The 25,448-nt window shown below is 43.2% G+C and overlaps 2 protein-coding genes across 10 annotated transcripts in view; one reads left to right on the top strand and one right to left on the bottom strand.

Moving 5' to 3' along the window:
- SPATA6 (spermatogenesis associated 6) overlaps positions 1 to 6,658 on the top strand; it is a 43,199-nt gene extending 36,541 nt beyond the window's left edge. For both annotated transcript variants that reach the window (XM_071565761.1, XM_071565762.1), the window contains exon 13: positions 699 to 6,658. In XM_071565761.1, the coding sequence (XP_071421862.1) occupies positions 699 to 879 (181 nt within the window). In that variant the 3' untranslated portion in view covers positions 880 to 6,658. The remainder of the gene's footprint in view (positions 1 to 698) is intronic.
- The window catches only part of SLC5A9 (solute carrier family 5 member 9), a 124,557-nt gene continuing 105,719 nt past the window's right edge, over positions 6,611 to 25,448 (bottom strand). For 4 of the 8 annotated variants that reach the window (XR_011698686.1, XR_011698682.1, XR_011698685.1 and 1 more), the window contains 8 exons: positions 24,551 to 24,686; positions 23,566 to 23,673; positions 23,266 to 23,416; positions 21,899 to 22,067; positions 21,155 to 21,370; positions 15,438 to 15,585; positions 11,364 to 13,612; positions 6,611 to 11,217 (listed from right to left, as the gene is read on the bottom strand). Coding sequence is in view for 1 of the 8 variants with exons in the window: in XM_071565759.1 (XP_071421860.1) it covers positions 13,404 to 13,612; positions 15,438 to 15,585; positions 21,155 to 21,370; positions 21,899 to 22,067; positions 23,266 to 23,416; positions 23,566 to 23,673; positions 24,551 to 24,686 (1,137 nt within the window). In the remaining 7 variants the exon portion in view is untranslated. Of the gene's footprint in view, positions 13,613 to 15,437; positions 15,586 to 21,154; positions 21,371 to 21,898; positions 22,068 to 23,265; positions 23,417 to 23,565; positions 23,674 to 24,550; positions 24,687 to 25,448 lie in introns of all 8 variants that reach the window. The other 4 variants (XR_011698683.1, XR_011698684.1, XR_011698681.1 and 1 more) reach the window with 4 other exon arrangements.

Below are 25,448 nucleotides of genomic sequence, written 5' to 3'. Positions count from 1 at the left end.
ACACCAATCCTTTGTTTTGAAAGTATCAAGAGGAGGCAAGTAGTCATGATGTTTAGATATAACACTTCAGACCTGTCAGTGTTCTGTAATGATTTTCAGAGTATAAATTTCACTTCATAGATCTAGGAAATAATTTCTCAAAGCAACTGAAAGATGAGCCTGTATTTGAGTTCAGTATTAAAACAGTGACACAGAAGATAGGGTGTGGAAGGAACACTTGATTGCCACTGTATCATGATGTATTTCATAGAATACTTAATCCAAGATGCTTTCGATAGAGCACTTTACAGCTGCAACCACAGTAATTTAATATACCCCTGATAGATTGTCTTCATATTGAAATAGCTGCTTGTGGTTACAATTTAACCTTCAAAGGACACAAGAATCCTACTGTGTTGCTCTTGCCTAGTCACACAGCCTAGAAGAATACAGCAAAATTACTGCATGTTCTCTGAAAATTAAATCACTTTCTGTTTGGGAGGCATTGTGAAGTGTACTCAAGTGGGGGAGAATTTCTGTGAATGAGTAATGTGGTGTTCCCATTTTTAGAAGTAGCTGCAGTTCAGTTTTTGTTTCAGTTTGTGAAAGGTGATCTGTGCTTAGCAGCTCTACATTTGTATTTCTGCTGGTTTTGTGCCTCTGATTCCTCTTCTACATCTTGATTTGATCATTGTTTCTTATCTTCTTTCCTTGGACAGCTCACCAGTTCAGCGGAACGCTCCTGTTCACTTGGATGGTGGTGAATATCGGTCCAGTCATGCAGCTGTGTACAAAGGGAAGCCTCACAGAGCAATCTTTGAAGAGAGTCTTGGAAAAATATACAGAAACATGTACCAAAAAGCTGTTGGCACTGTCTCAGACCAAAAAACACATTCCTGATAGCAACTCACCTGAAAACGCACAGTATACAGTGTTCGTATTTGTAGCTAAACCTATTTTTATATAACAGTGTTTTTACTCTATTTTTAAGGAGCCATTATGGTTGGGCACGGTTTTGGAGAAAGGGATTTTGGCCTGGGTTGACTTTAACATCCACCCCCCAAAAACAGAGACAAAATTCCCCAGCAGCAAACCCCTCCAACAGTTAAGCAAGATGGTGCTGCTCCTTTGAGACTATGAAAATGGAGCCATTTGAAGATTAATAGGTCTGCTGGACACTTCTGTCTGACATCCACTCAGGTTTCAGCTGCAGCCATTTCTTAGTAGATAACTAAAGCTATTTAGTAACATAAACAGAATTGGTTGCAGAAGCAATATGTCCTAGTGGTCAAAGAGGGGGTCTAAAGGGGAAGGTGAATGTGAGTGTTGTTTTAAAAGTGACACATCTGGGACAAAGGGAATTATTTTCCTGAAAATTGCCTTTGAATTGTTTATTTTGGAGAAGGGACGAAACTCTCGTACTATAGGACCTATAGGCATGTTTTTGAAGGGGTTTCAAGTACCTTTAGTCATAAATGTTGTAATACTGTGAAATTTTAAAGGAAAGCCACCCAGCCCAGCAGCCTTTGTATCCAATGAAAGGTCATCTTCACACAGCCCTTGCATTTGAAGCCTTCCAGGTTCTCCTGAATGCAGCCATGGCATTTGCCAATATACTTGTAATTTTAAAAAATATGAATAAGAAAGGAGTATGCAGGAGGGAAGATTAGAGCTAGTCAGCAAGCTCCTTGTGTTCTCTACAGGCCTTCTGAAATTCCTGCATCACAATCCCACCTAATTTGGAGCCTGTCCTTCCCAGTCTGCTGGGATCCTGTTGGCAGAAATCGCTTCATTTTTGCTAAAGGCCACCAAATGTTCATCAGCAGTTCGATGCTTTCCCTGGGGATGGAACCTTTTCAGCCTTGCACTGAGCAGATCCCACATTAGCAGACCAGGGCAAATTGCCCATCTATTGAAAAGCAGAATGTTTTAAAAGGGCAAGAGTGTCCATCTCCTGCTTCCTTTCAGAGTGAGGAAAAAAACAAATGCCTGTTCTGGCTCCTTCCCTGTCTGAATGAACAAATTCAGTTACACCGATGCCATTTTACCTGTTATGATTGGATAAAGGATAGAGCTGGGAGTACAGATGGCAGAACATATGACTGTAACCTGCCAGCATGCCTAGATAAACAAAAAGTTGGTCTATTCTGCCTTCCATCCTTTAATGCTGAGACAACATAATTGATTTGAGAAAGCAGTTGGTGAGCAATTACGCTGGTGGGAAAGCACGTTGAAAGGCTGTGTGCTTCTGTTTCAGGAAAGGGGACTCTCAGAGGAAGTTCTCACATACAGACATTTCTATTCCTTGTAACTGTTAAACAAGTTGAAGTGGATTAACACTGATAACTTCCTGTCCTAGATGCCATTTAGCACATGAGTGCTTTTAAAGGGCATTAATTGCACAGCCTTACACTGTGGAGAAGGGTCGAGTCACTCTATAAAGCAGCAGGACACTTTTGCAGAAGTGAAAAGTAAAACTTCCCCAAGCTGTGCCCTGAGGGCTTGGTAGCCATGGAGTGTTGTGCTACCAGTACCTGATGTTCATTGGTCTGTTCCTGAGACTCTGTATTAGTCCATAAAGGAATAGTTTTCTTGCTCTTCAGGAGAGTAGGTATATTTAAACAGGCAGGGCAGATTCTGAGAGATACTTTCCAAGTTTTTGGTTTAAAAATAGTCAATTGAAATCTGAAGGTTGTTGCAGTTTCTGTAAGATTCAGTGTTGTTCTTGTGCTGTCCTGCAGTGTTCATTCAATATTCTCTGTGTATTTCCTCCCCAGTATCACACTCAAGTAAAAGTTACAGTCCTCTGAAGATTGGCTGCTCCCCTTTGGCCTAATCTGGTTCTGTGACATAGAAAACCTGTTCAATTTTTCCCTCCCCAACAACCCAGTGGATTTTAGTCCCTGTTTGTTCAATGTGTAGGAAGGCCTGAATACTGAGGCTTTGTTGGGGTTTTTTTGCATGGATGAGTAAGGACACAGGTTGCCATGAATTCAAGACACAGGAAGCAGATGAGGAAGGTTGGGGACCACTGTGAAAAAGCAGGGTAATGTTCTCAAGTGCTTCAGAGGAATGGCTGGGGTGTATCTGTTTAATTCTCCTAACTAAAGGAAGGAAGCATAGGTAACAAGGCAACCTTCAGTTTTAATCAAAGATGAAAAAATTTTCAGCAAAGGTGAAAACTGGATGGGAGAAATTGTTGTCATCTATTGAATTTTGACCAGTATGAACATTCTCAGTGTAAACTTCTTATGCAGCATAACAACAAATGAAGCAGATAGACTGTGAGTGTGTTTGGCCCTTGTCCAGCTGTGAGGGGAGATGGTGTGTATAATGTCTCTCTGAATCAGCTGCTGCAGGATATGTTTCTCTCTTGGGTCAGAGTCATTCCACAGCTTATATGCCGTGATACAGCAAAAAGACTGTTCTTTTCCAAGGACTGTGCTGGAAATCCAGTTCAGTTAATGGAAAACTTTTCCCTGAAATGTGACTTAAGACCCAGATTACTCTGATCTGTCCACAAAATCTGCAAGCCACTTTGTTTTCCGAGGCATTTGGCCCCTTCCCTGTTTGCTCAGCTAACCCTGCGATTAATACACAGACAGCTCGAGTGCACCGAGCACGGCTGTTCCTGTGCTGCTGCAGCATGTGATAAGTGAAGGTTCAGGCAATGAACCAACACAGTAATAAACTGTAATTGTTTAGTGCACCTTGCCTTCTAATACAATTTAAATCCCTCCTATCAAATGCAAATTTCTAGGTTCCTGAGTGGAGCTTTAAATAGCATTTTCTATGCTCATTCCTTATCTTTTGCCATCCACAAAGTTGTTAGTGACAGTGGGATGGCAGAATTCCACCCCTGTCATTTTACCTCCTAAAGGAAAGCTGCCTACTCAAATCTAGAAATAATGGGCTAGATTAAAAGCGAATTAGTATTTTTCTGTAGAGTCTTTGTCTTTCTCTTGCCCTCCCCAAGTTACTACAACCCATGAGATTCTCACCAAATGCTGTTCAGCATACTGTGATGCTTGCAGGATGCAACCAGTGCAAAATTTTATCACTTCTATTTTAATAACTCAGAACCTGCCTCCTACTTGCTCCCTTCCATCTCTCCTGTGACTAACTTGTATAGTTTAAGGATCTTGGGGTGCCTTTAGACAAACTACCTGCCTGTGTTCAGTAGAAATGCAAATCCTTTGCTTTGGAAATCACTCAGTCATTGATGTGTTGTGAATTAAAGGCAGAAATGTCAAACTCTTTAATGATTTGCCTTATCTAAGTTTTTGACTTAGAAGAGGGGAAGCTTAAATTGGTCCAGTGGGGACAAGAGGCATAGGGATGCCTGGAGTAATGGGAACAGGTAGGAGCAGCTTTATAAGATAGATGGGAAGCAGTGTTTGTACTCCAAAGCTGAGCAGCTTGGGAAGTGATGACTTGGGCTGTTTTTTAGATTGTACATCCCATGTTTGCATTTAACTATTCAGAGGCTGAAAAAATTCTGAGGGGAGAAAGAAATCTACCTGTAGGTGTTGGGAATCTATTTTGGGGGGAAGATTTAGCTCTACTCAGTATTAAATAGTCTTTTCCAAACTCCCTCTCATTGTTACCTCAGCTGTAAAATAGGGAGTTTGTGCTCTGTTGAAGCTTAATTAAATGACTGTGAAGTGCTTTGGGATCCTGAGGTGAATGTTAAGGAAATTATTTTATAGAAGCCTAGCTGGGAAGTCCCATCTCATCTCTGGGTTACTAAAAAGGCTTTATTTTAATTTTCCCAAGTTTATTATATTTTAATCAGACAATTATTAAACAAGTCTTAATCAGATTTAATACATTTTTATCTGATCAGAGGGATGAAAAAGATAATAAACTACTTTACTACATGTGCTTTTAGGAGCTAATTTTTACAGTTGGTATCTTGCTCAGGTTCTGTCTCCTGCATGATCTGGGTTCTATACTGATTGCTCTTATAAATTTTTTAATGTAAATTATTTATTTCATCCTGTTTCTTGGTTCTCTTTGCTGTGTGTACTAACCAGCACTGTTAACATCTTTCACATCATTTGTTCTCATCCTCTACACAGGAACAAGGGATGCAACAGTGTGAGTAATGTGTCTGTAGAAAATGTTGTGTGGTGTGCCATAGGTTTGTCAGAGAAAGTAAGTTGGAAGGAATCTCTGCCTTTTCAGCCCATGTGCAAGGAATAACTTGGTACATAATTTTGCTTTTCTTAATTTTAAGCTTGACATGTTTTTTGAAACACTGAACTATGCAACAAAATTCTCAGCCATTTAGCAATGGTCAATTACTGTATAACTCTAGTAATGTAGAATCTCTGGGTCATAGGAAAGGTCATGGTGTTAATTACTTCAGTGGTTATGGGGTAATCATTATGGGGATGCTGAGAATATCTCAAGAGATTTCTTTAATAATCAAGGAATTTGAGGAAACTTCCGGAACAATGAAATTTAGCCTCTTGGTTCCAGTGAAAACACTTGAAGCTAAGAGAGAACATCCCTTCTGTGGTTGATCTTGATGAGCAACCTCACTGACAGGAGGGATGTTTGGCTTAGGCGTTGGTCTCTGGTAGCAGCAGAGAACTGATCTTTGCCCAGTTCCTTTCAGTTTCAACAAATAAACCAGTGTTGTGAGAAGTGATTGAGAGCACCTGATATTCCTGTTTCTATTACACAGTGAACTATTAGGCACAAACCCCCTTGATTGCATTGGTTTCTACTGCTTTCCCCATGAAATTCAAAGCAACATGAGCCAAAGCCTTTAAACGATGAGGCTGTAGCTCCTTTTATCAGTGTTGGCTTGGCAAAGACATGCAGTTTGTTCCCAGTTTGTCTTCAGTGAGAAATTCTCTGAAGTGTGGTGATAATTTGTCTGGATGGCAACATAAAGGAACTGTAATCTTTCTCTTTGCCTGATCTATGTGGAGATTGTGCTTTTTCTGCATGTGTATTTCCCTTCAATTCTTGGCGATTGCTTCTGACCTAGCAGAGAACTCTCTGCAGCCTGAGAAGTGGTGATCTGAGCCACCTTCTCACCTCTACGGGGAAAGGCATTTTCTGTTGCAAACCAGCATCCCTCTTGGTTTGTAAGAATTTGCTGATCTTGAGGATACAGCACAGAAAGGTGTTTGGCTAACCCTGTAGAGCTGGTGCCATGGAATGAACAGAGGTTCACACAGGGTGGAGTGGGGGACTGAGAGCAGGGGAGATGTTGGGAGTGTTTGGTGCTTGGCATGCCATGAATTATACATTTCTATACCGTGAATTATCAGTGTAGCAAATAACTTGTGAAACTTCTAAGTAACAAAAGCATCTTTTACATCACTGAACAGTGTGAATTCTAATGCTGGTATTTGGATTGTTAAACTTCAATTTTTGAATGTTTAGCTAATTGTATTGTACTAAGACTAGAGTCATAGGAACTGTTTCATTCAGTACTCTGGTAGTAAACACTTGCTAAGAGGTTGCCTGCCTTGTTTTCACTACAGTCATCTAGTGTTTACATACATTTTAGCCTCAGTGCCATTTTTGAAGGCTTTATTTGTCTCATTTATGTTTTTGGTTTGGATAATACTTAAATATGAAATCCATCTGGGAAGCATATTGTATATTCACATTGAGGGGTAAAACCAGTTTTTAATTAAAATTTTATACAGCACTTGTATTTCACTTTGTCCTGTTTTATTATGAAACACTTCAATCTTCTTCCTAAAACACATATGTCTTGTTCGTTTCAAGATGTTCCTTGTTGCTCATGCAGAACCAGTTTCGGAGCTCTGTCAGCACAGTGCCATATGTTCTGGGGTTCATTTCGCTTCTCTGGCGTTTGTGTAGGCAGCATATTGGATGTAATGCAGCTCAGCTCGGTTCCATTCTTCTCTTTGTAAACTTGTCAAGAGATAAAAAAAGCTGGGAGAAGGAAAACACTGAATAATACTCGAGTGATTTGAATTATCAATAAGTTATGGGAACTTGGCCAATCAAAATTGAGGTTTCTCGTGTACTTGAGGATTTTCCTTAATTGCGGCTTATGCAGAGCCTATAAAGTGATGCATCCCTTGGTGCTGCCCAGGATTACACCCAAAACAAGTGCTGAAGATTAAGATATAACCCAAACCATTTGGAAATGACAAGCTTTAAGCACTCAATCTTGCATTGACCTGCTAGTTTAAATTGAAAAAAAAAAGTGAACTAGAAGATGGGCATGTGAAGGGATCATGCTCTTCGGTGTCCTCTGGCTTTGGGGAAAATAACTCTGCGCTCTTTAAATGCCTGGTACTGAAAAGAGAAATCTCAGGACTGATGGTGCCTTCCTGTAAGTAAAATCCAAAGTAACAAAAAGTCATTTTTCTTACCAATCTATTCCTGTTTCTTCCTTGCCCCCCATAATCTTGTCCATGAAGCAATAGGTGCCATCAGCCTTTAATACAGTCTTTGTGTGTAGGCACAGCCCCGACTGGTCACTGGTGGTATCCAGGTACTGCTCTGGTCCACCAGGAGATTTTAGGACCATCTTGGTGTCTGTGACAGAGTCCCAAACTATTCCCAGGGACAAAGTATTTCTGTGATTCTGTAACTAGTGCTTAAAAACAAAAACCAAAAACCACAAACAAACCCAAAAGAACAAGAAACTAGCAAAAAAGGAATCCATTTTAATCTGTTTCCCCTTTGCTGAGGTGTGAGGCTGGAAGGGGAGGGCGTGAGTGACTGCTTGAGATGACTGTGTGGAAAAGTGGGGAGGGAAACTTCTGCAGTCCTGACCTAAGGTCAGTCAGAAATAACCAGCTGGATTGACATGAGTGTAAACCTGGTTGAAGTGACAGGCAGCTCAGCTCCTGGGACTGTATTTACATATGTTTAAAACAAACAAAAAAAAAAAGCTGCCTTTGTTCCCAAGGAAAATCTATTTACTTGGCATTCAGCTCATGTATAAGCTGGAACTTCTTTCACAGGAGATGTAGAAAGAAAGCAACTGACATTTCTGCTTTGATGTGAGGCTGAAGATAAGATTTGATTTTAAAATATGAAAGCAAACTGAAACTCCCTCCAATTTAAAGGTGGATTTTTTTAATGACCTTAAAAGTTTTGAGAAGTTTTTGTTGCCTCCCCTTAGGGACCAGAAGAAATTATAACAGTAATCTTACTTATAACTGTAAGTCTACAGAGACAGTGGCTGTAGGTCAATGAAAAATTGACACTGCTCCTTGCCTGTTCTTCCAGCAGAATTTTTTTCCTCAAACTGAAGTGAACTGTTGCACTGTGTGAGCTGGTTATAAGTCTCACATATTAAACTGAATGCTACTTTTGTGGAGCTACAGGAGCAAGTCACAGCTGAATGTTCTGAACAACGTTCCTGTTTTGAACAAATGCAGCAATAATTAGGGGTTTCTTAAAATGGTTACCCTGGTCCTTCTCACACATACTCAGAAATAAATCTTGCTGAGTTGGTCTAAAACAGAGAGTGGCAGAGGAATCATCCCTGATGATGTCCATCCCTGTACAAAATCTGAGTGCTGTCAGCCCAGCTCTTGTGGCACTGGGACTCCTGGGGGGACATCCTGTGGCCCACAGAGAACTGTTCAAGTGCCTCTCTGGTTACCTTTCTGGTGCCTTCCTGCAGTGTCTTTTAGGACAGCTTGTTCCTGGGAATTGTGCACAGAAATGGCATGAACTCAGCAGCTCAGGCTTCATGAACAGAAGGGGCTTGGTAAAATCCAGCAGCTGAAAACTGGAGCAAAATGCAGTCACACTGGAAATAAGGTGAAGATACGTTTTTTCTTTCATGTAAGAAGTATTTAGCTTTTAGGGCTCCTTACCCAGAAACTTGTTTCTTCTTAGCTTGTGGTCTTTGTGCCAGGATTGACAATGATGCTAAAAAGAACGTGACTAGTCTGGTAATTTGATAAAGAAATAAGCAGAGATGTTCTGGCATATGCATTGTGGTTATTGCTCAGTTGAAGACCACAAATTCTAGCAGTAAATGCCAGGTCAAAGTAGAAGATTAGACCTTTTAGAAGCTCAGAATCTGGTCCTTCTTTAGTATGCACAGCCTGATGTGCAACCTGAACTCTCAAATCAAACTACAGAGTGTCTCCAAAGTCACTGGAGATACAGCTCCAGTTTGAACACAGGGACATTCTACTTCTCTTATTAACTCATTTCCTTTTAATCTGCAGATGCGCCAAGCCCTGCTTTGGGATATATTCAGGTTTGTCTTATTTGTCATAAATTTTTCAAGACCAATGCTACACTGATGACTCTCTTTTTTAATTAAAAAGAAATCCAGAAGACTTGGTTACATAGCAATGAAATGTGTGGTTAAACTAGACAGTTTAGTACATGTGCTCTGCAGGGATACACAAATGCACACTCAGAAATCCTCTTGCTGATATGTCAGTAATTTGAAACTTCTCCAGTGAGGTTATCAGGGTTATTTTTCTTTTTCTGGTGCTTAAAAACATTGCTCCCAACCTGTTATCTGGGTAAGATGAGTCCAATGAAGGTAGGAAGCTGACTTTTTTACCTGTAGGAGAAATGCTTCTTGACTATGTAATTCAATATTGTTTTAAGCAACCTCCTTCCCCCTGTGGCAAGGAAGAGCAGTAATTTCCCATTACCAGAAGTGACACAGCCCAGAGCCTGTGAAAGGCCTGTGGAGAGACAGTGGTGAGTACCTGCACAGAAACAGGGCTCAAAATTTAAGTTCATGGGTATAAATAAAGTAATGCAAAAGCAAAGCTGATATTAAGTTTTTGCATTAACATTCGCAGTAAAAGTAGGAAAGGGGTTTTGATAGGTTCATTGGTACATTGTTGTTGGTTTTTTTTTTTTTTGTGGGGGAGGTTTCTTTACTGAAATGAAGGGAAGGGAAAGTAAGAAGAGAGTGCAGAAAAAAGGAAACTAAACCAAGTAAATTTAGTGAGTTTGTTTCTTTTCCTCCTAGAGACCAAAGCTGCAGAAGGATGCTGGCACTCTGTCTGCCCACATGTGCCCTTCTTTGCCCACAAGCTTTACCCTGGTGAAGTTCCCCTCTTTAGGAGTGCAGGGAGGGCAGTGCTCCCTGCAGGGATGAGGGCTTGTAATCCTGGTTAGGATCCACTTTACCTGAGAAACAGGGAATTCTACCTGCAATTCACCTGGGCAGGTGCCCATCTGTGCATGCCAGGACATCTGTGGGTGCTGTGCTGCTCCTTCCTTGGCCCAGAACTCGAGTGCAAGGAACCAGAGAAAACACAGTGCCCTGTTTGTTTACTCTCCACTCTGCTAAAATGCGTGTGGTTTCATTTCTTTCCTTTGTAATAAACTGTGCCCACCACAGTGTATATTCTTCTAAGTAACATTTTAAAATATTTTCCGGTAAATTAAAGTGATGACATGTTTGTAGGGTTCATTGTTAATTTCATTTCCTTTGGCTCAGCCAGCCAGATAAAATGCAATGTTATTAATCTTTGTTTAAAAGAAGATCCTTTGCCGAACAGTAATAAATGATCTTGATAGATTTGTCAGGAAAATGAATGATAATCATTTGCAGATAGACACAAGCCTAGTATGGAAGATTAATAAGAAAATATGTATTGGCATCATTAATAACATCTGCTGCCAATGGACTTGTATATTGGTTGCAGCCCTGAGAGTGATGTGTTCCTGTGAGGATGCAGCAATTCATCACACGCTGTGCAGAGCCACATGGTGCCCCTGTGCTGCTGACAGGCTGCTCCCCGGGAAAGGCTCCCCAGGACACCGGGGCAGCGCCGCATCCGCCATCGGATGAGCCTGTCATCGCCAAAGCCCTGCATCTGCCAGGCTTTGCCTTCCATGTGCATTTCCCCATGTCACTGAGAAACGCTGCTCAGCACCCCATGGATTTGCTCATTCCTTGCTCTTGGGGTATGGCTGGCTGGATTGGCAGATGATCCCTCTTCCCTTGGGATCTCTGTCCTCGCAGGGCAGGATGAGCCATGCTGGTGGAGCAGTGGCTCCTGGCATGGAGCAGCTTGTGCTGCAGCACCTGGTGTTTGATACAGACTTTCTCTCAGGGGCACATGGATGTAGGCAGAGGGATTGGGTGTAGGAAAAAAGGAAAGACCAGAGGGACTGAAATGAGGAATAACATGAAAAGGAAACTCACCTCATCCTCAATATTCAACCAGGAGGAAGAATATAATCTTTTAATTTTTTAATTTGGTTTTAATTCTTCTTTTTCAGCAGATTATGTTGTTTTCACTGAAAATACAAGGAAAAGTCAAGATGTTTTGAGACAGCTTTGGATTATTTCAATAAACATTTCAGGCTCCCCCTCCCCAATCATATGTTTTTCTTCTGTTTCACTTCAGTGGCTCAAAGCAGAGTAGTAAGTCAAATAAATTTACCAGTGAAATGTGTTCCTCCTGTGGGGAGCACAGCTGGCTGCATCTGGCAGTGCGGATGTCTCCATTCCTTCAGAAGCCAAGCTCAGAGATGCAGTCACAGCTTTCAGACAACATTACTTTAACTGACATAACAGCATCATTTTAAAGGAAACTTCATCTTCCAGGGCCCATGAGGTGAGATGGGGAGGGGAAGAAATCAGCATCATACAAGCAAAAACCAAAAATGTTTGTGGGGTTTTTTTAAACAAAAACAACAACAGCAACAAAAAACACACAAAGAAGCAAACAAAAAATAGTAATATTCAGTTCTATTCTCTGCAAAATGGAACTTTTCTAAGGGAGGGGGAAAAATCTCAATGTTTAAAAAATTCCCCAATTTTGCTCATCCTGCCCTGTGTAGTTTTTGCTGTGGCTTTAGAAGATGTGTGGTCCTAAACACCAATAACGCCATGGAGCCCAAGTGCTGCTGAGTGACTCTGTGGCTCAGCAGCACTTGACATCTCACAGCTCTAGGCAAGGACAGGAGAGCCCTGGTATTTCTTAATGCACTAAAAAATGTACCTGTTATTATTAGACATTTACCAGCTATTAATCACAGCTGGTAACTTGATTTCCTCTAAATGTTTTGAGGTGCCCTCTGATCTAGGCACCACCTGCTTGAAACAGAATAGTGGAAAGGCAAAACAAGTTCTGTGTTGTGTTCCTCTTTCTTGGGGATGGATAGGCAACTGAGAGGGATGAGATCTCCCTTGTGCAATCTACTTTTTCCTCTTAAAATAAGCAAATGCTTATACTGACCTGCATGAGGCCAGCACAGACCCCATTCTGCGCAGCTGACTCGGTCTCTTCCATCCAAACTGAGGATAAGCAGGGGAACGATGACCTGGGCTCCCTGTGCCAGGTGGAAACAGAGCCTTGTTTCTTCTCTCCTTGCTGAATCATGATTCATTTTCTCCATCTTTATGGTGTTGTGCTTCCCTGTGTGCCCTCATATCTCTGCACAGGCCATGCCTGGTGACTTGGATGTGCCCCTCAGATGTGGTGAAGTGTCACATCCATGTGGGCATTTTTAGCCTTCTCCAGGTGAGCATCCTAATCAGTAGGCATGGATATTAACAGTGGGTACTACTGTCTCTTCATGGTTTGAAAGATTATGACTGTGCCACATTAAGTGGTGGCACCAAGATGGGTCAGAGAAGCCCAAATTTTCTCAAGAAATTGAAGTCCTAGATCGAGCCCCAAAGGAAGGATATTTCTTTTCCCAGAGACAGCCAGGTCACTGTGGTCCCAGGGAGCCCTTTGTGAATCAGTGCAGGATATATCACCACAATAACCCAAAGTCAGGACTGGCTTCGTTACTGAGGCACCTTTATTGCTGGTAATGCTGTTAAGGGGCAGCATCAGCCTAATGAGCAAACAGGTCTGGGCTGCTGTGAGACCTACTGTCACACAGCAGGGTGGGCAGGATGGGCAGGATTGGGGAGCAAGAAGAAACTCCATGTCCTCACTGCTGATGCCAATGAGGCAGGAGGGGAGGGGTGGAAGAAATCCAACACAGATCCTGGGTGGCTATGGGAGCCAGGCTTGCCACTGGTCCCCCACTGATCCCATCTGAATTTTAGCCATACAAAAAAGCTGCAGATACTGTTTAATTCTCCTTCTGCACACCAGTGTAAACCAGAAGTCCTTCCCCTAAGCACAACAGTGCAAAATCAGCCCTGAGGGAGGACCCAGCCAGAGATGGGATTCTCAAAGCCTTTGCTCCTTGCTGGTCTCAGCTCTGCACCTTTAAACTTGATCCCAGACCCCCTGACTTAGCCCACATGCTATCCCACACATCCCCTGCATCCCAGATGTGAGTCTTGGTCACACTTTATGGAGAAATTGATCCCCACAGTCATTCCCAGCAAGCAGTGCTTCCAGGGAAGGGCTGTGCCAGTGGGTGCCTCCAGGGACCATCACCAAGGGCTTTGTCACCTAATGTTTCCAGCTTGGACAGGAAGGTAGAACAACCAAAGCCACACACTGCTTGACACCACCTCAGCCAAAATATGCCCACAGGAAGATATTAATAGCCAGCAGGAGAATAGCATTGGCATTGCAAACAGTCTTCCACAGGGGCTTTTCCTTGATGCTGGTGAGTCTCTGCTCCAGGGCAGCTCTCTCCTCCTGGGACAGGGTGGGCATGGGGCCAGGTGACAGACCACAGAACCACAAATACAGCATTTTCCAGCAGGGAGGCTTGGCTGCTGTGAGAGATGGACCAAAAAATGGGTGTTAGAACCTACTGGAACTCTTCTCTCCCTCCTCCCACTACTTTGGAGGTGCATTGCTCAGTCTCAAGTGGGATTTGAGAGGCAATATGATGATGATGGAAAGGGGAAAGGAAAACTTCTCCCTCCATCCATGTACAGCACAGCCTGATTACAGTCAGTTGATTGCAACACCGAGCACTCATTAGTTAATTAACAGACCTCTTTCCCCTCTTCCCCAACTCAGCTTCCATCCACTTTCAAAAATTCCTGACAGCATGATGGTCCATTTAGAGATATCCTGGCTTGTTTATTACACGTGACATGCCAGGTGAAGTGAGTGTTTTAATTGTCAGCCCTGTGCTGTGTGTATTCACTGGCTGTTCTTTCCAAATATAACCTTTTCTTGAAATGCAGGATGTCATAGGGCCTTGAAAAATGGTGTTACCAAGAAAAAAATCCCTCATTAAACTGTCAACTGCTGTGTTTCACATTTCCTTCCCCATCATTACTAATTACGAAAATACCAGGACACTTGTTTATAAAAATCTGAGCTAGTTAAGTGAAATAGCAATTGATAAGAAATAATAAATAATGCTGAATTACTGCATTCAACTTAACCCAAAACTTACTCTATTAGGCAAAAGAAAATGAAGAGACTTCTTTAGTTGTTCACTTCTTTTTAACTTGGCTATAATTGGTACCAGTGTCCTTTGGACTGACCAGCAAAAGGAAGAAGTGAAGAAATCTTGTGTACATGCCTTTATTCTGAGGTTTCTGCTCTGTAACCTTTGAAGGTTAAGCTCAAAACCAAAAAGCTGCATTTTTCAATGGATTTGCAGAATCTGTCCACTCTGAAAAGAACTTACCTATGTAGCATCTCCTGCTGCAGTTCTATCTCCTGCCAACTCTTTAAGTTTATTTGACTCTTTGCCTTCCTTCTTACTAAACACCCTTTGCAGGACACACAGCTATTAAGATCTGAATTTTAACCATGGCTTATATTCTAAGGGAAGATGAAAGATACTGTTGGCATCATGTAAATTAGGAAACTGAGGCTTTTAAATTCATTTCAGGACATCTACAAAGTGCACAGGGGCTCCCTGGGCCTCATGGTCCCTTTAGATTGGGATGCTACTTTGATATAGTTTGTGGCAGCATCACTGAGTGGGTTTGGTCAGCAAAGCCCACAAAGGTCAAAGGAAGCATCCCTGGCATACACACAAGGGGTCTATGTCCTAGCAATGATGAGGACAGGAAGGAATGCCACTTTTACGTGCTGAAAGTTGAAATTACAGAGCCTGCCATGACTTCCATAGCACTAGTGGTAGCTGCTTGCTTTGGTTAAGGCTGCAGTAGTGCTGTGGAGTTCAGGGACATCCTGGTGAGACACAAATAGATGCAGTATCATGGCACAAAGTCCCAGTGTCAGTGGGTTAAGGGCCAGTGCCCCCAGCAGCACAGACCTCCACCCTCATGAAGGATGTTCCTAAGTGCCCACTAAACTCATCTAAGGAGTCCAGAAAACCACTGAGCATCCAGGCCTGAAGTGCTAAAATCACTCCCTGACTTGGGCAGAACTGGACCAGGGTAGTTTGCATTTGTTCTATGGAGGAGGAGAAGTAACCCACTTTACTGAGGAGGACCAAGAGCCACAACATTTTCATTTGCCCCATCCTCACAACTGGTGTAGCTGGAAATACAAGTCCACTCCCTAGTGAATGTAACAGGTGGCCTCCCATAAGCTTTAGGGACTCAAATGAGGTGCTGGCTGTGCACTCACAGGCACATGAGCATGTCTGTTCACAGCCAGTCATCCTACCTGCCTCCTCCTTGTCGCCTGACTCCGCACTTTCAACCAAGTCACTCTCTCTGTTGCCTGGATCGATCTGTGTTGCTTCATTGTTGTAATTTTTCAGGTTGATGGCAGGTCCTTTTCTGTGCCTGGTCCACCAAGTCAGGCATGCAAGCTGCAAAGTGGAACATAGAACAAACAAATTATTGACTGTCAGTCCCAAAGTCACCTCCCTCTTTGGAGAGCACAGGTACAAGGCGGTACTAAGAGAACTATTTGGGGTGATCTCCCACTTTCCCTCACCTCCCTTCTGCACAGGTGGTAAGATCCAAATGGAGCCAAAAAGCTGAGAAAAAATGTGAATTAATCTACTTGCTTGCCTTCCAATTTTTTTAAATAATATATTCTATTCCTGTTTCTGTCAGGAGTAACCTTTTAGTAGACAACAAAGAAGCAGCTTTCTATTTTCTAGGCTCACATGATTGATATAAAATAATGGTGATCTGCATCCAGAATGGCAGCCCTCCAATGGGGAAGAGTAATTAAGTCAATTAAATAAAAATTTTAAACATAAGCCAAGATACCTCTGGTAAGTCTGTCACAGACAGCAGTTTTATCCTCAGATTTTTTTTCAATTCTAGATTTTTCTGTTGGGCCAATACAAGATATTACCTCTCTCTGACGTCTTTCAGTGAAAGAACCATCCAAAGCCACAAAGGATGGTCAGTCCTGGCCAGGCTGTTATGGCTGCAATCTCTTCTGCTTTACAAATGCCAGAGGTCTGATGCTCTCATCCTAGAGCAAGCCTGGACATCCTCTCCTCCCTGGGGCCACAGGGAGTGCATCAACCTTGCAAACATATCAGTGGTCCTCTGGCAGCTCTGGGGTGGAGTTACCCACTCCAGGAGCTCAGGGCTTTGGATTTAAGCCAGGCCTGCTGCTGCTTTGACTGATCACAGCACACCAAGTAGCTTGATGGCATTGGCATGTCCCAACCGCTTCCTGCTGTGGCCAGGACAGGCAGCAATGACCATGCTCATCAATCCCTCTCAAATGCAGCTGCCCCCAGGGCTGTCCTCTTGTCCCAGCCCACAGCTGCCTGGCAGAGGGGCACAGAATGGGACAGGGACTGCAGGGGTGACAACAGGTCAGGCAAAGTCACATGTGTGCCCGATGAGCAGCTGTCTCCCTGATCTGCCCACATGGAAGTGAATGTCTCAAATGGGTCACTTACAAAGTACCCTGAGTTTAATCTTTGAATTTTACACACACAGATCTAGGCAGGAGTTTCCAGCTGACACAAAATGTTGCATAATTTCCAGAAGATTTATAGCTTTATTTAAATCATTTTCAACCAAGATGAGCATTGGGCAGGGCTAATCTTTCTTGTCATGATGTGCTAAATTGCTTTGATTTGATGATCCTCATCTTTCTCAGGGATTCTTTTTTTTTTTTTAATCACTTAGGAAATGTCACTGGAACACAGCAAAGTTTCAGGGTACTAAAGGATTTCCAAAACTTTTCTTTTCACTCCTCTGCCTTCATGTCACTGAATAACTGTCTCTTCACACTGCAGCAAAATGTGCAAGGGCTGAGGTGTACCTGGGGCTCAAACTCCACCAGACGGAAGTAATTCCCAATGGAAAACAGCATAGGCACACAGGTAACCTCATGACATCCCACTGACCCACCCAGAAGCTGGTGCATTGACCAGATAAAGCAAATCACCTTCTTAGAGGTCATCCTGGTTCAGGGAACTCTCCAGCTTTGAACTCCCCTATAGTGTGTTTTGGCTGACTATATTCCTTGAGATCCCTTCTTTCCTCCTCATTGCCACTGCTAGAAGGACACATGCAGGGCAGATCAGCAGCTCTGTGCAGCCATGCAGGCCTCTACAGGCCTGGCTATACTTCCCTGGCACAGAATCCTGAAGGGATAGGGTTGGGAAAGGCAGATGATGGTGTTTTGTGTACCCAGAGAAAGTGAGCAAATACATAAATAAGAATTGCAGAGAAGGGAGCTGTGTCAGCACAACTGACTTGGACCTTGGAAATGCTGCCTGAGGCCACCACGCCCAGGGCAGGGGAGTGGGAAGGAGCTCCTTGGTGAGTCCTAGGGAACCCTGTGGCTCTGCTCCCAGCTGCAGAGCCATGAGTGGACACTGCCTGGGGAGCCCTGTGCCTCCACCTTAGTTTGCTCCTCTATAAGGGCCTGGTTCCCACAGGAGCTGAACATGTCTGGCTCTCAGTGGCAGTAAATGATGCTTTGGGAGCTTCAGCTGCAGCACCTCAGGGTGCTTGGGGTGAGTTCAAGGCAGCCAAAGTGGACTTGGTGCTCCTCCCAGGCTACACACCAAAAGGAGCCACTGAAACCAGAGCTCAAGAGACATGGAAAACAACCCAACCCCTGGGTACATCAAGTAGAATTACCAATCCATCAGCCTGTCTGGGTGAGCCCTGACCCCTGTGGAGCTGACCTGCTGGTGTAGCATTTATGCTTTGTGGTCTGTTTCTCTGCCTTTTCACCCTCACAGTCCCCTTGGACAAGGGAGTTTTCAAGAACTCAGCAAAGTTTTTCTTTTGTTGTTTGTAAACTAGAATAAATCCTTCTGTTCCAAAATGCCATCTGGCACCTGACAGTTGTGTTTCAGCTTCACAGTCTCAAATTTAATTGTAAGCTCTTTTGCAGGGTTTTCAAGGGCAGTGTGACACAATATGGACTACCTACAATGAAGACATATGAACACTGGAGTATACCAAACAAATTCTTTGCATACTTGTTTTCCAGCACAGCATCAATCACCACAGGGATGGGAGAGTGTCCAAAACAGCAGGAGAAAATGCTGCAGCTTGCAGTTCTCAGATTGTAATTCATTTAAAGCCAGGAACATTAGCTGTACCATTCTAACATCAGATACAAATCTCTTTTCTCCTTTTGCCCATTTACTATCTCAAAAGCATTGAGATTCCATATTTAAAGTTGTCCAATGTAGATCCTCAGCTGGTGTAAAGCAGCATAACTGTGCTCAACAGCTGTTCCTGTTCTTTGAAGGCAATGGAGCTATGCTGATTTACATCTGCTGAGGTATGATCTATCACTATATATCCTTGGCTTTGTCTTTGGTGGCTTGTTTTTATTTTCTTTTTTGCTAGACAAAACAAAAGACAATTCCTAGCTCTTATATAGTGTCTTTCATCATTCCATCTCAAAGCACTGCAGTTAAGGACAAGCAGAACTAACCCTGTCCAACTCTTACAGGAGAAATATCCAAGGCTCACAAAGGGAACTGACTAACACAGGGAACTGGGAAGCACCAGCCCTTCAGATGTCCTCGTGCAGGACACCCACTACCAGCCTGTCACAGGGACACACAGGCTTTTCCCCACAGGTTTGCCCACTCCCATGCCAAACCCCAGCAACCTCAAGTAAATAATGGCCAAACACAAAGGCAAGGTACCACTTTCTATGCAGAGAGTTAGAGCCTGACATGTCCACCCTGATTTCTACCTCCTGCTCTTCCTTCCCCAAACCTGTCTGTCCTTGAGCCACCCCAGCACAGCCACAGCTTCACTAGAGATGTGGAGGCAAGCTCTGCTTGCAGGACACCATGAGATGCCATGCCACTAGGAGAGATGGTCCAAACCTACCTACACCTGTGTTCATGTCTAGGGCAAATGTTGGGGTGAGTCTGACTGAGGAAAATGAAAAATGCTGATCTTAGTGCTGCCCACTCAGATTTCTGCCAGACGGGCACCAATCCAGTAACATTGTCTTTAAACCCCATACCTTCACTTGGACTGTTCCCAGACTTTTTCTTTAGAAAGGGGGGATAAATATTAGCAACTGAATGGAATGAGTCTAAACCCAAAGAGGGACAGACTCTCCCATTCCAACTGAGCTATGAGAAGACGAAATTAGCTGCCATTCATTGGCAGAAGTTTCCTGGCATCCTTTGTCATTTTCCTTGCAGGGCAAAGATACTGAGGGTGAGAAGAGCACCTGGGATGGTCATCACAATTATCAGATGATTGATCTGAGGCTCTGTGTCCAGCCTTTCACTGTCACAGGCAGTATCATTAATGCTCATTAATTTTCTTCAACAGAAACTCTTATACAATGGTCAAACACTGAGCTCAGCTTTATTCAGCGTCCATAGCCTACCAAAAGGTTATCTGAACATCCCTTTTTAGGCAGCTTCCCCCAGAATTGCCTAGCTACTGTTAGTTCATGGCCAGCGCTGCTCTTTAGCAAGCTCTCCTCCCTCCCTGGCCCTCCAGATGTACCTGGAGGGCAACAACCACCCCTTGTCCTTTTTTTCTTGTGGGATAACTGCATACAGCCATTTCAGGAAAAATCCTGTCCTCCCTGACCATACTATTGGCTCTTTGAAAAATATGTCAAATAAGGTCCCTCATATCCAGCACCTGTAAACACACACATTTCGGTAGAAATACCACTGAAAATATCCTCTGAGGAATCTCTTATGATCATAACCTTTCTTTCCCTAATTCTATTATAGTAGGCCTTCATCCTGAACTCCCCCTCCTGAAAGCTGCTTTGAATGTTTTCATACCTCTGAGGTCACACTAAAAGCCTGTAGGTGCTGTGGCCAGTTCCTTCATTTCCTGGACTGTCAGTATGTTGCTCCCTATTCGCCAGTGCTGTGTTAATGCATCTTATCTTGCTATGGCTGTGGGCAGGGAGCACTGCACATGTTTAGTTATCACAGGTCAGATGATGAGTGGGAACTCATTAAACCACAGTAATTAATTGCTGGCAACCATCTGGCCACCCCTGAGCAGTAGTGAACAACGTAAGCAGCAAAACTAATGCTGCCTCCTTGCCAGTATTTCTCTCTCCCATGTGGATCCTCTGATAGCTAATAAAAGCTGAGAGTTTATCTCAAAGCAGACACAAAGACTCTGTCCCCTCATCTCCTCTATCTGAGCACCTGCTTTCATGTAATCTAAGAGTGGGGTGTCTTTGGCACCACTAACATTTCCATCAAACATTGATGGAACTGGTTAATGCTTTACAAGTTATGAGGAAGCAACAGATAGAAAATGTTATGATGGCATCACTCTCATTTCCTCATGCAGTTAGGAAAAAATAGGTCTTTTAAATCGATCCAGTAACCTTTGCTCAGAGGTAGATGGCAGTTTTTTATATTGCCAGCTGCTTAAAACTTGGGACTGGGAAGAGTTGCTTGAAGGTTTTATTATATAAAACCTCCCAACTCTGCTCCATTTTAATGTGCTAAGTAAAAGAAAGTTGTGCTTCACTCAAAGTTATTAAATTTAATTGAGATCACATTGGGACAAAATGTTATTTTCCTAAATGCCCATGTTGCAAAAGATATTAATCTTGTTTGCCTGCAAGATTGATGCTGGCTCTGCTGAAACAGGCTAGATGCTACAATTAGATATATTTAATTCCTCCTCAGCAGTGCTCTGTAATATGATTTCATCTCCTTCTCTTTTTCTTTCTATTCCAGTTATGATGGGCTGTGGTGTCTGCCCAGCTTCAGGCACAGCATGGGAACTCGCACTCAAATTGAAGCACTCAGTGCCTCAGAAGCATTAACACTATGAGACCTGGGGAATAGAAAGCTGAGGAGCTTCTTGGCAGCATATGCATTACACACCATTTCTTAACCATGGGAGGAAAAGAAAAGGGCAGATTGCAGAGATTTTTGGTAACTAAAGGGGGGCTCTGAGAAAAGGGTGTCACTGCAAGTCACTTACCTTTTCTTCAGGGACTGGTGGGGTGCAGAGACTAATAAGGACGATGACAATCGCAGTGAGGACACAGAGGATGAGGGCAAAGTAGAGGTAGTGCAAGTCCTTTAGCACAGCTGGTCTCCTGTCCTCCTCACCACAGGACGGTGTGCTATAAATAAACTCGATGATCATCCGAACCAGACCAACAGCCAGCCCAAACACGAGGCCCCAGAAAGCACCCTGGGAATAGGCAAGCACAAAGAAAAGGTCACCATGTGTTACCTTTGGTTGTAGTTTTCCCTCTCCCTTTCCTATCATCTCCCAAGACTTTATACCTGGTGGAAATCCACACTGACATGCATCAAAGGGGGATTTTTTTCAGTTAAAAATCCGTATTTTCTCTCTCTGCCCTTGAACATGGAACAGATAGAGCACAAACAATGCAAGAATATCCTCCTAACAGTATTTCTCCAACTACTCTTTAACACATCATCCCTAAATTGCAGAACAACTTCTCTTTTATGCTTTCAAATGAGACTGTCAAGAAGTACCCCTTGCAGTGACTTCTTGGAAGCAAACACACATACACTAGAGACTGGGCCAAGATTCACTTAACACCTGCCAGGGAAAGGCTGTCTCATTGTCACACTTTAGCTGGACTGGCTTTGAGTTTGAAGAGTCTCAAAGACAAAGTACTGAGAGGAGAGCTATTTATTTATTTTATCAGATTAAATACGCATATCAATTGGTTGTTGACACTTCACTTACAGGCTCATTAATCCTCTTGCAGAAGATTGCCAGGAGGAAGAGAGCTGTTATTGGTGGGGCCAGATAGCTGGTTATGGACTGAATGTAGTCAAAGAGCTTTCCACTGTTGGCTGATTGAATGATTGGGATCCAGAGAATACTGATGACCACAAGAATGAGGATAAAGACTCTGAAAGATGATAAAATTGTGTTAGTTGTGCAGCTGGTGGAGTCCACCTGAAAATGAAGTTTTTCAGCAAAACACACTCCTAGTTACTCTCAGAATTTCATAAGAAAAAATCCACAGATTACTCTCAAGAACCTTTCCTTGTGTACACAGGAAAAGAGAAAACTGTTCTCCTCTAGGAAATAATTCAACCCATTGCAAAGGAAATTTCACAGACTTCAGAGTGAGCTGCGCTAGGACTTGAAAGTCAACATGCAGGAGAGATCCACAAGAGCAGTGCAAGCCCTTCAGCCTGGTGTGTCCTAGAGTAGGGCATGATCTTCAATGACCTTGCTCTTGGATGTGACAGAAAGAGGAAGATGGAAGCTTGTGGAATCAATCTTTCTGCCACGTTTCTAGGCAAGTAATATGCTCAGTCTCTTGCCTTTTTCAAATTCCAACTAGTTTGCTGCTTACTAAAATTGGTTTGGGGGTCTCAGGAACACACTATAACCAATCTTCACCACTGCATTGAAAGTTGCTAAAACTACCACAAGAGGTTTATCCATATTACTGAACAAGAGATACTTCTCTCACCACTCTGCCATGGTGGAATACGAGCGTGCCTGCAGCCTTCAGTAACCCCACAGCAAAAATCAGAACATTATGCTCATGACTGAAGAGCAAAAGCCCCATGAACATGCAGAATGCAGCTTAAATTCTGGTATCTGGAGGAGAACTGTATATGCCCCTGATATAATGCATCACCCAAGCTTGCTCTCAAAGGGCACTACAATTTATCATGGAGATAGGGCTGGGAGAATCAGCCTTATAGTTTTCTCTGGGAAAAAAAAAAGGAAAAGAAAAGGAGTAATTGCAATGTATCACTCCTGCCTGATGTAAAAATCTATGTTCACAGAGATCTCTAGTGATGATGAATCCAGAGCACCTTTGGGTTTTCTAAAAGTTACATTTAAAGCAGTATTTATAAGAAATTTAGAGAGGACAGAGCCAACGATCTACCAAGCTCAGTGGTGCACTCAGTATTTGTCTTTGACCAGATCTATCCAGAATGAAGCTGGAAAACCTAATGCTCTTTCCTAAGCTGTGTTCCTGCTCTATATTATAGGCACCAGATTTTTCTCAGTGGGTCCAGCCCGAAGAATTTAAATGCTGAACTCAAAACAGATGAGAGGGACAAGGCATAAATAAATGTAAAGACCTGCCCACAATCATCAGCTCCTGCTCTGAAGCCTGTCTGCGGACCCGCTGCCAGATGTCTATAACGAAGAGAGTGCTGCTGCTGTTGAAAATGGAGGTGAGGGAACTCATCAAGGCTGCCATCATCACGGCAATCATCAGACCCCGGAGCCCTGCAGGAACAGAAGAGGGAAGGAAAATAAGGGCTACACCTTGGGCCACTGAGCGCTCTTATTTTCATCCCAATCTCTGGTAACTGCAGTAAGATTTCGACATGCTTAGGACAGATGAGGGCAGTCTGATCCTGCCATGTGTTTCTCACCATCAGGCATGAGTTCAATCACCAGCTTGGGGTAGGCAATGTTGGAACAACCCACTGCAGCTCCACAAACCCTTTTACAGATGTCTGGGTCCACACAGCCCACTTCATCTGTAGAAGACAGGAAAACAACAAGAAGTCAGTAGGAGCCCCAATGAGCCACAAGTTGTTTAGTTAAAGGGAACAAATCTTAATGCCTTGTGCAGTTTCATATAAATTCAGAGGTGCAGCTGGAATACAGCTGCAATGAGGGGAGCTGAACAATATTTTGTGTTGTACAATAAAGATGAAGCTTTGAGATGACATTTTGCAATTCTGTTCAGGGTATAAACAAAACTCTCCTAGATGTTGCATAACTGTAATCCTTGGTGATTTGTCATTTGTGGGAACTGGACTGTTTCCATAAACCTGTCAGCTGGGTTCCCAGGGATGCTGCAGTCTGACTTACTGCTATTTAGGAAATCTGGGAGAAAGGCACTTTTCTCCAAGAGCGGTCCTCCTAACCAAGGTATTCTTCCTGGGAATGGGCATGCTCTGGAGAAACCAGCAATGAGAGTGCCTTGGGAGACAACAGAAGGCTGTTTTGCATAATCTGCCAGAGACTAAATGAATCTGTGTAGCAGATTGTTAAAACTCTCCAAAATACCTAACAAATGTAATTTGCAGGACCTGAAGGACAACCTCAGTGCTCCGTGTGTTTCAATTCATTGATTTTCTCAGATAGATAGATGGATGAAAGCTGCACAGTATGGAGCTATATGATCCCAATGGAAAATATGTCCCATATGGATATTCTCAATGACTTCTGCCACTGTAAGAGAACTGGAGGTGGAGGGAGGACATGGGAACAACATGGTACAACAGGAATCTATTTGAGTATATCCATAGGACAGCAGTTCCTAAGATGTAAAAGTGCTGGCAGACCCGTGTGGGATTGCTGGTCACAGCAGGTGTGAAGCTCTGTGGCAAGGAATGTGGGAAGGCTTACCTGGGTAAAGAGCTCTGCTGATCATTCCTGGCATGACAATGAAAAACATAGGGAAGATTTTCAGATATCCTCCCAGCACTGATCCACCCTTGGCATGGGAGAGGTTCTTGGCAGAGAGAGACCTCTGGACGATCACCTGCAATCAGTGCAGAAAGGGAACAGAAAATAAAACAGAAGCACAACAGAGAGCAGGACTCATCCTCTCTCTCTCTCTCCTTCTCATGGATGACTTTCATCCATCAGGATCCCAGGGTGTTTTGCATGCCAATGGCATCTTTCCCACCTTGGTTGACTGCAGCCTCCTGCCACTGCTCAGAGCTTAGTGCACAGTCTATTGGAAAGGGCAGTGTGGAAATTTCCTTTACAGGAATAATTTTGCCCTTGACTGAAATGAAGCCACCTTGAAGGCTGGAGACAGCAGCTGTATGGCAGCAAGAGACACAGAATGAAGCAGACTGTAGGTGTTTTGGTAAAAGCTCAGTGGTGGGGTTTCATAATTATCCTATCTTAAAGTACAGAAGCACTGTGTCCTGAGAAACACATACAGCTTTCCTTGTTTTTAGCTTGAAAAGGAATAAGAGATGTGAGACGTCTGGGAATACAAATGGCTTGTCTGGAGGTCTGCACAAGGTCACTGCAGAGCCAGCTTCAGAGCCACATTTTTATATCCTTGTCATGCTAACTGCATGAAGACTCCCAATACCCATCACTGTGGGATAAAGAGAGGAGAAAATAACCTGTTCCTACCACATTAAGAAGAGAACAAAATTAGCAACTTGCTGAGAAGGTGGAAGAAGTGAGATATTCTGGTCTAGACCAGCAAAATGGTAGCAACTCCTGCACCATGAGACACAAGTTGTTTTTCAGCTCAAAGATCCACAAACTGTGGAGTGGACTG

The sequence above is a fragment of the Pithys albifrons genome, chromosome 10, assembly GCF_047495875.1.
Source record: "Pithys albifrons albifrons isolate INPA30051 chromosome 10, PitAlb_v1, whole genome shotgun sequence".
Classification (NCBI taxonomy): Eukaryota; Metazoa; Chordata; class Aves; order Passeriformes; family Thamnophilidae; genus Pithys; species Pithys albifrons.
This window is presented reverse-complemented; position numbering and strand designations above follow the sequence as displayed.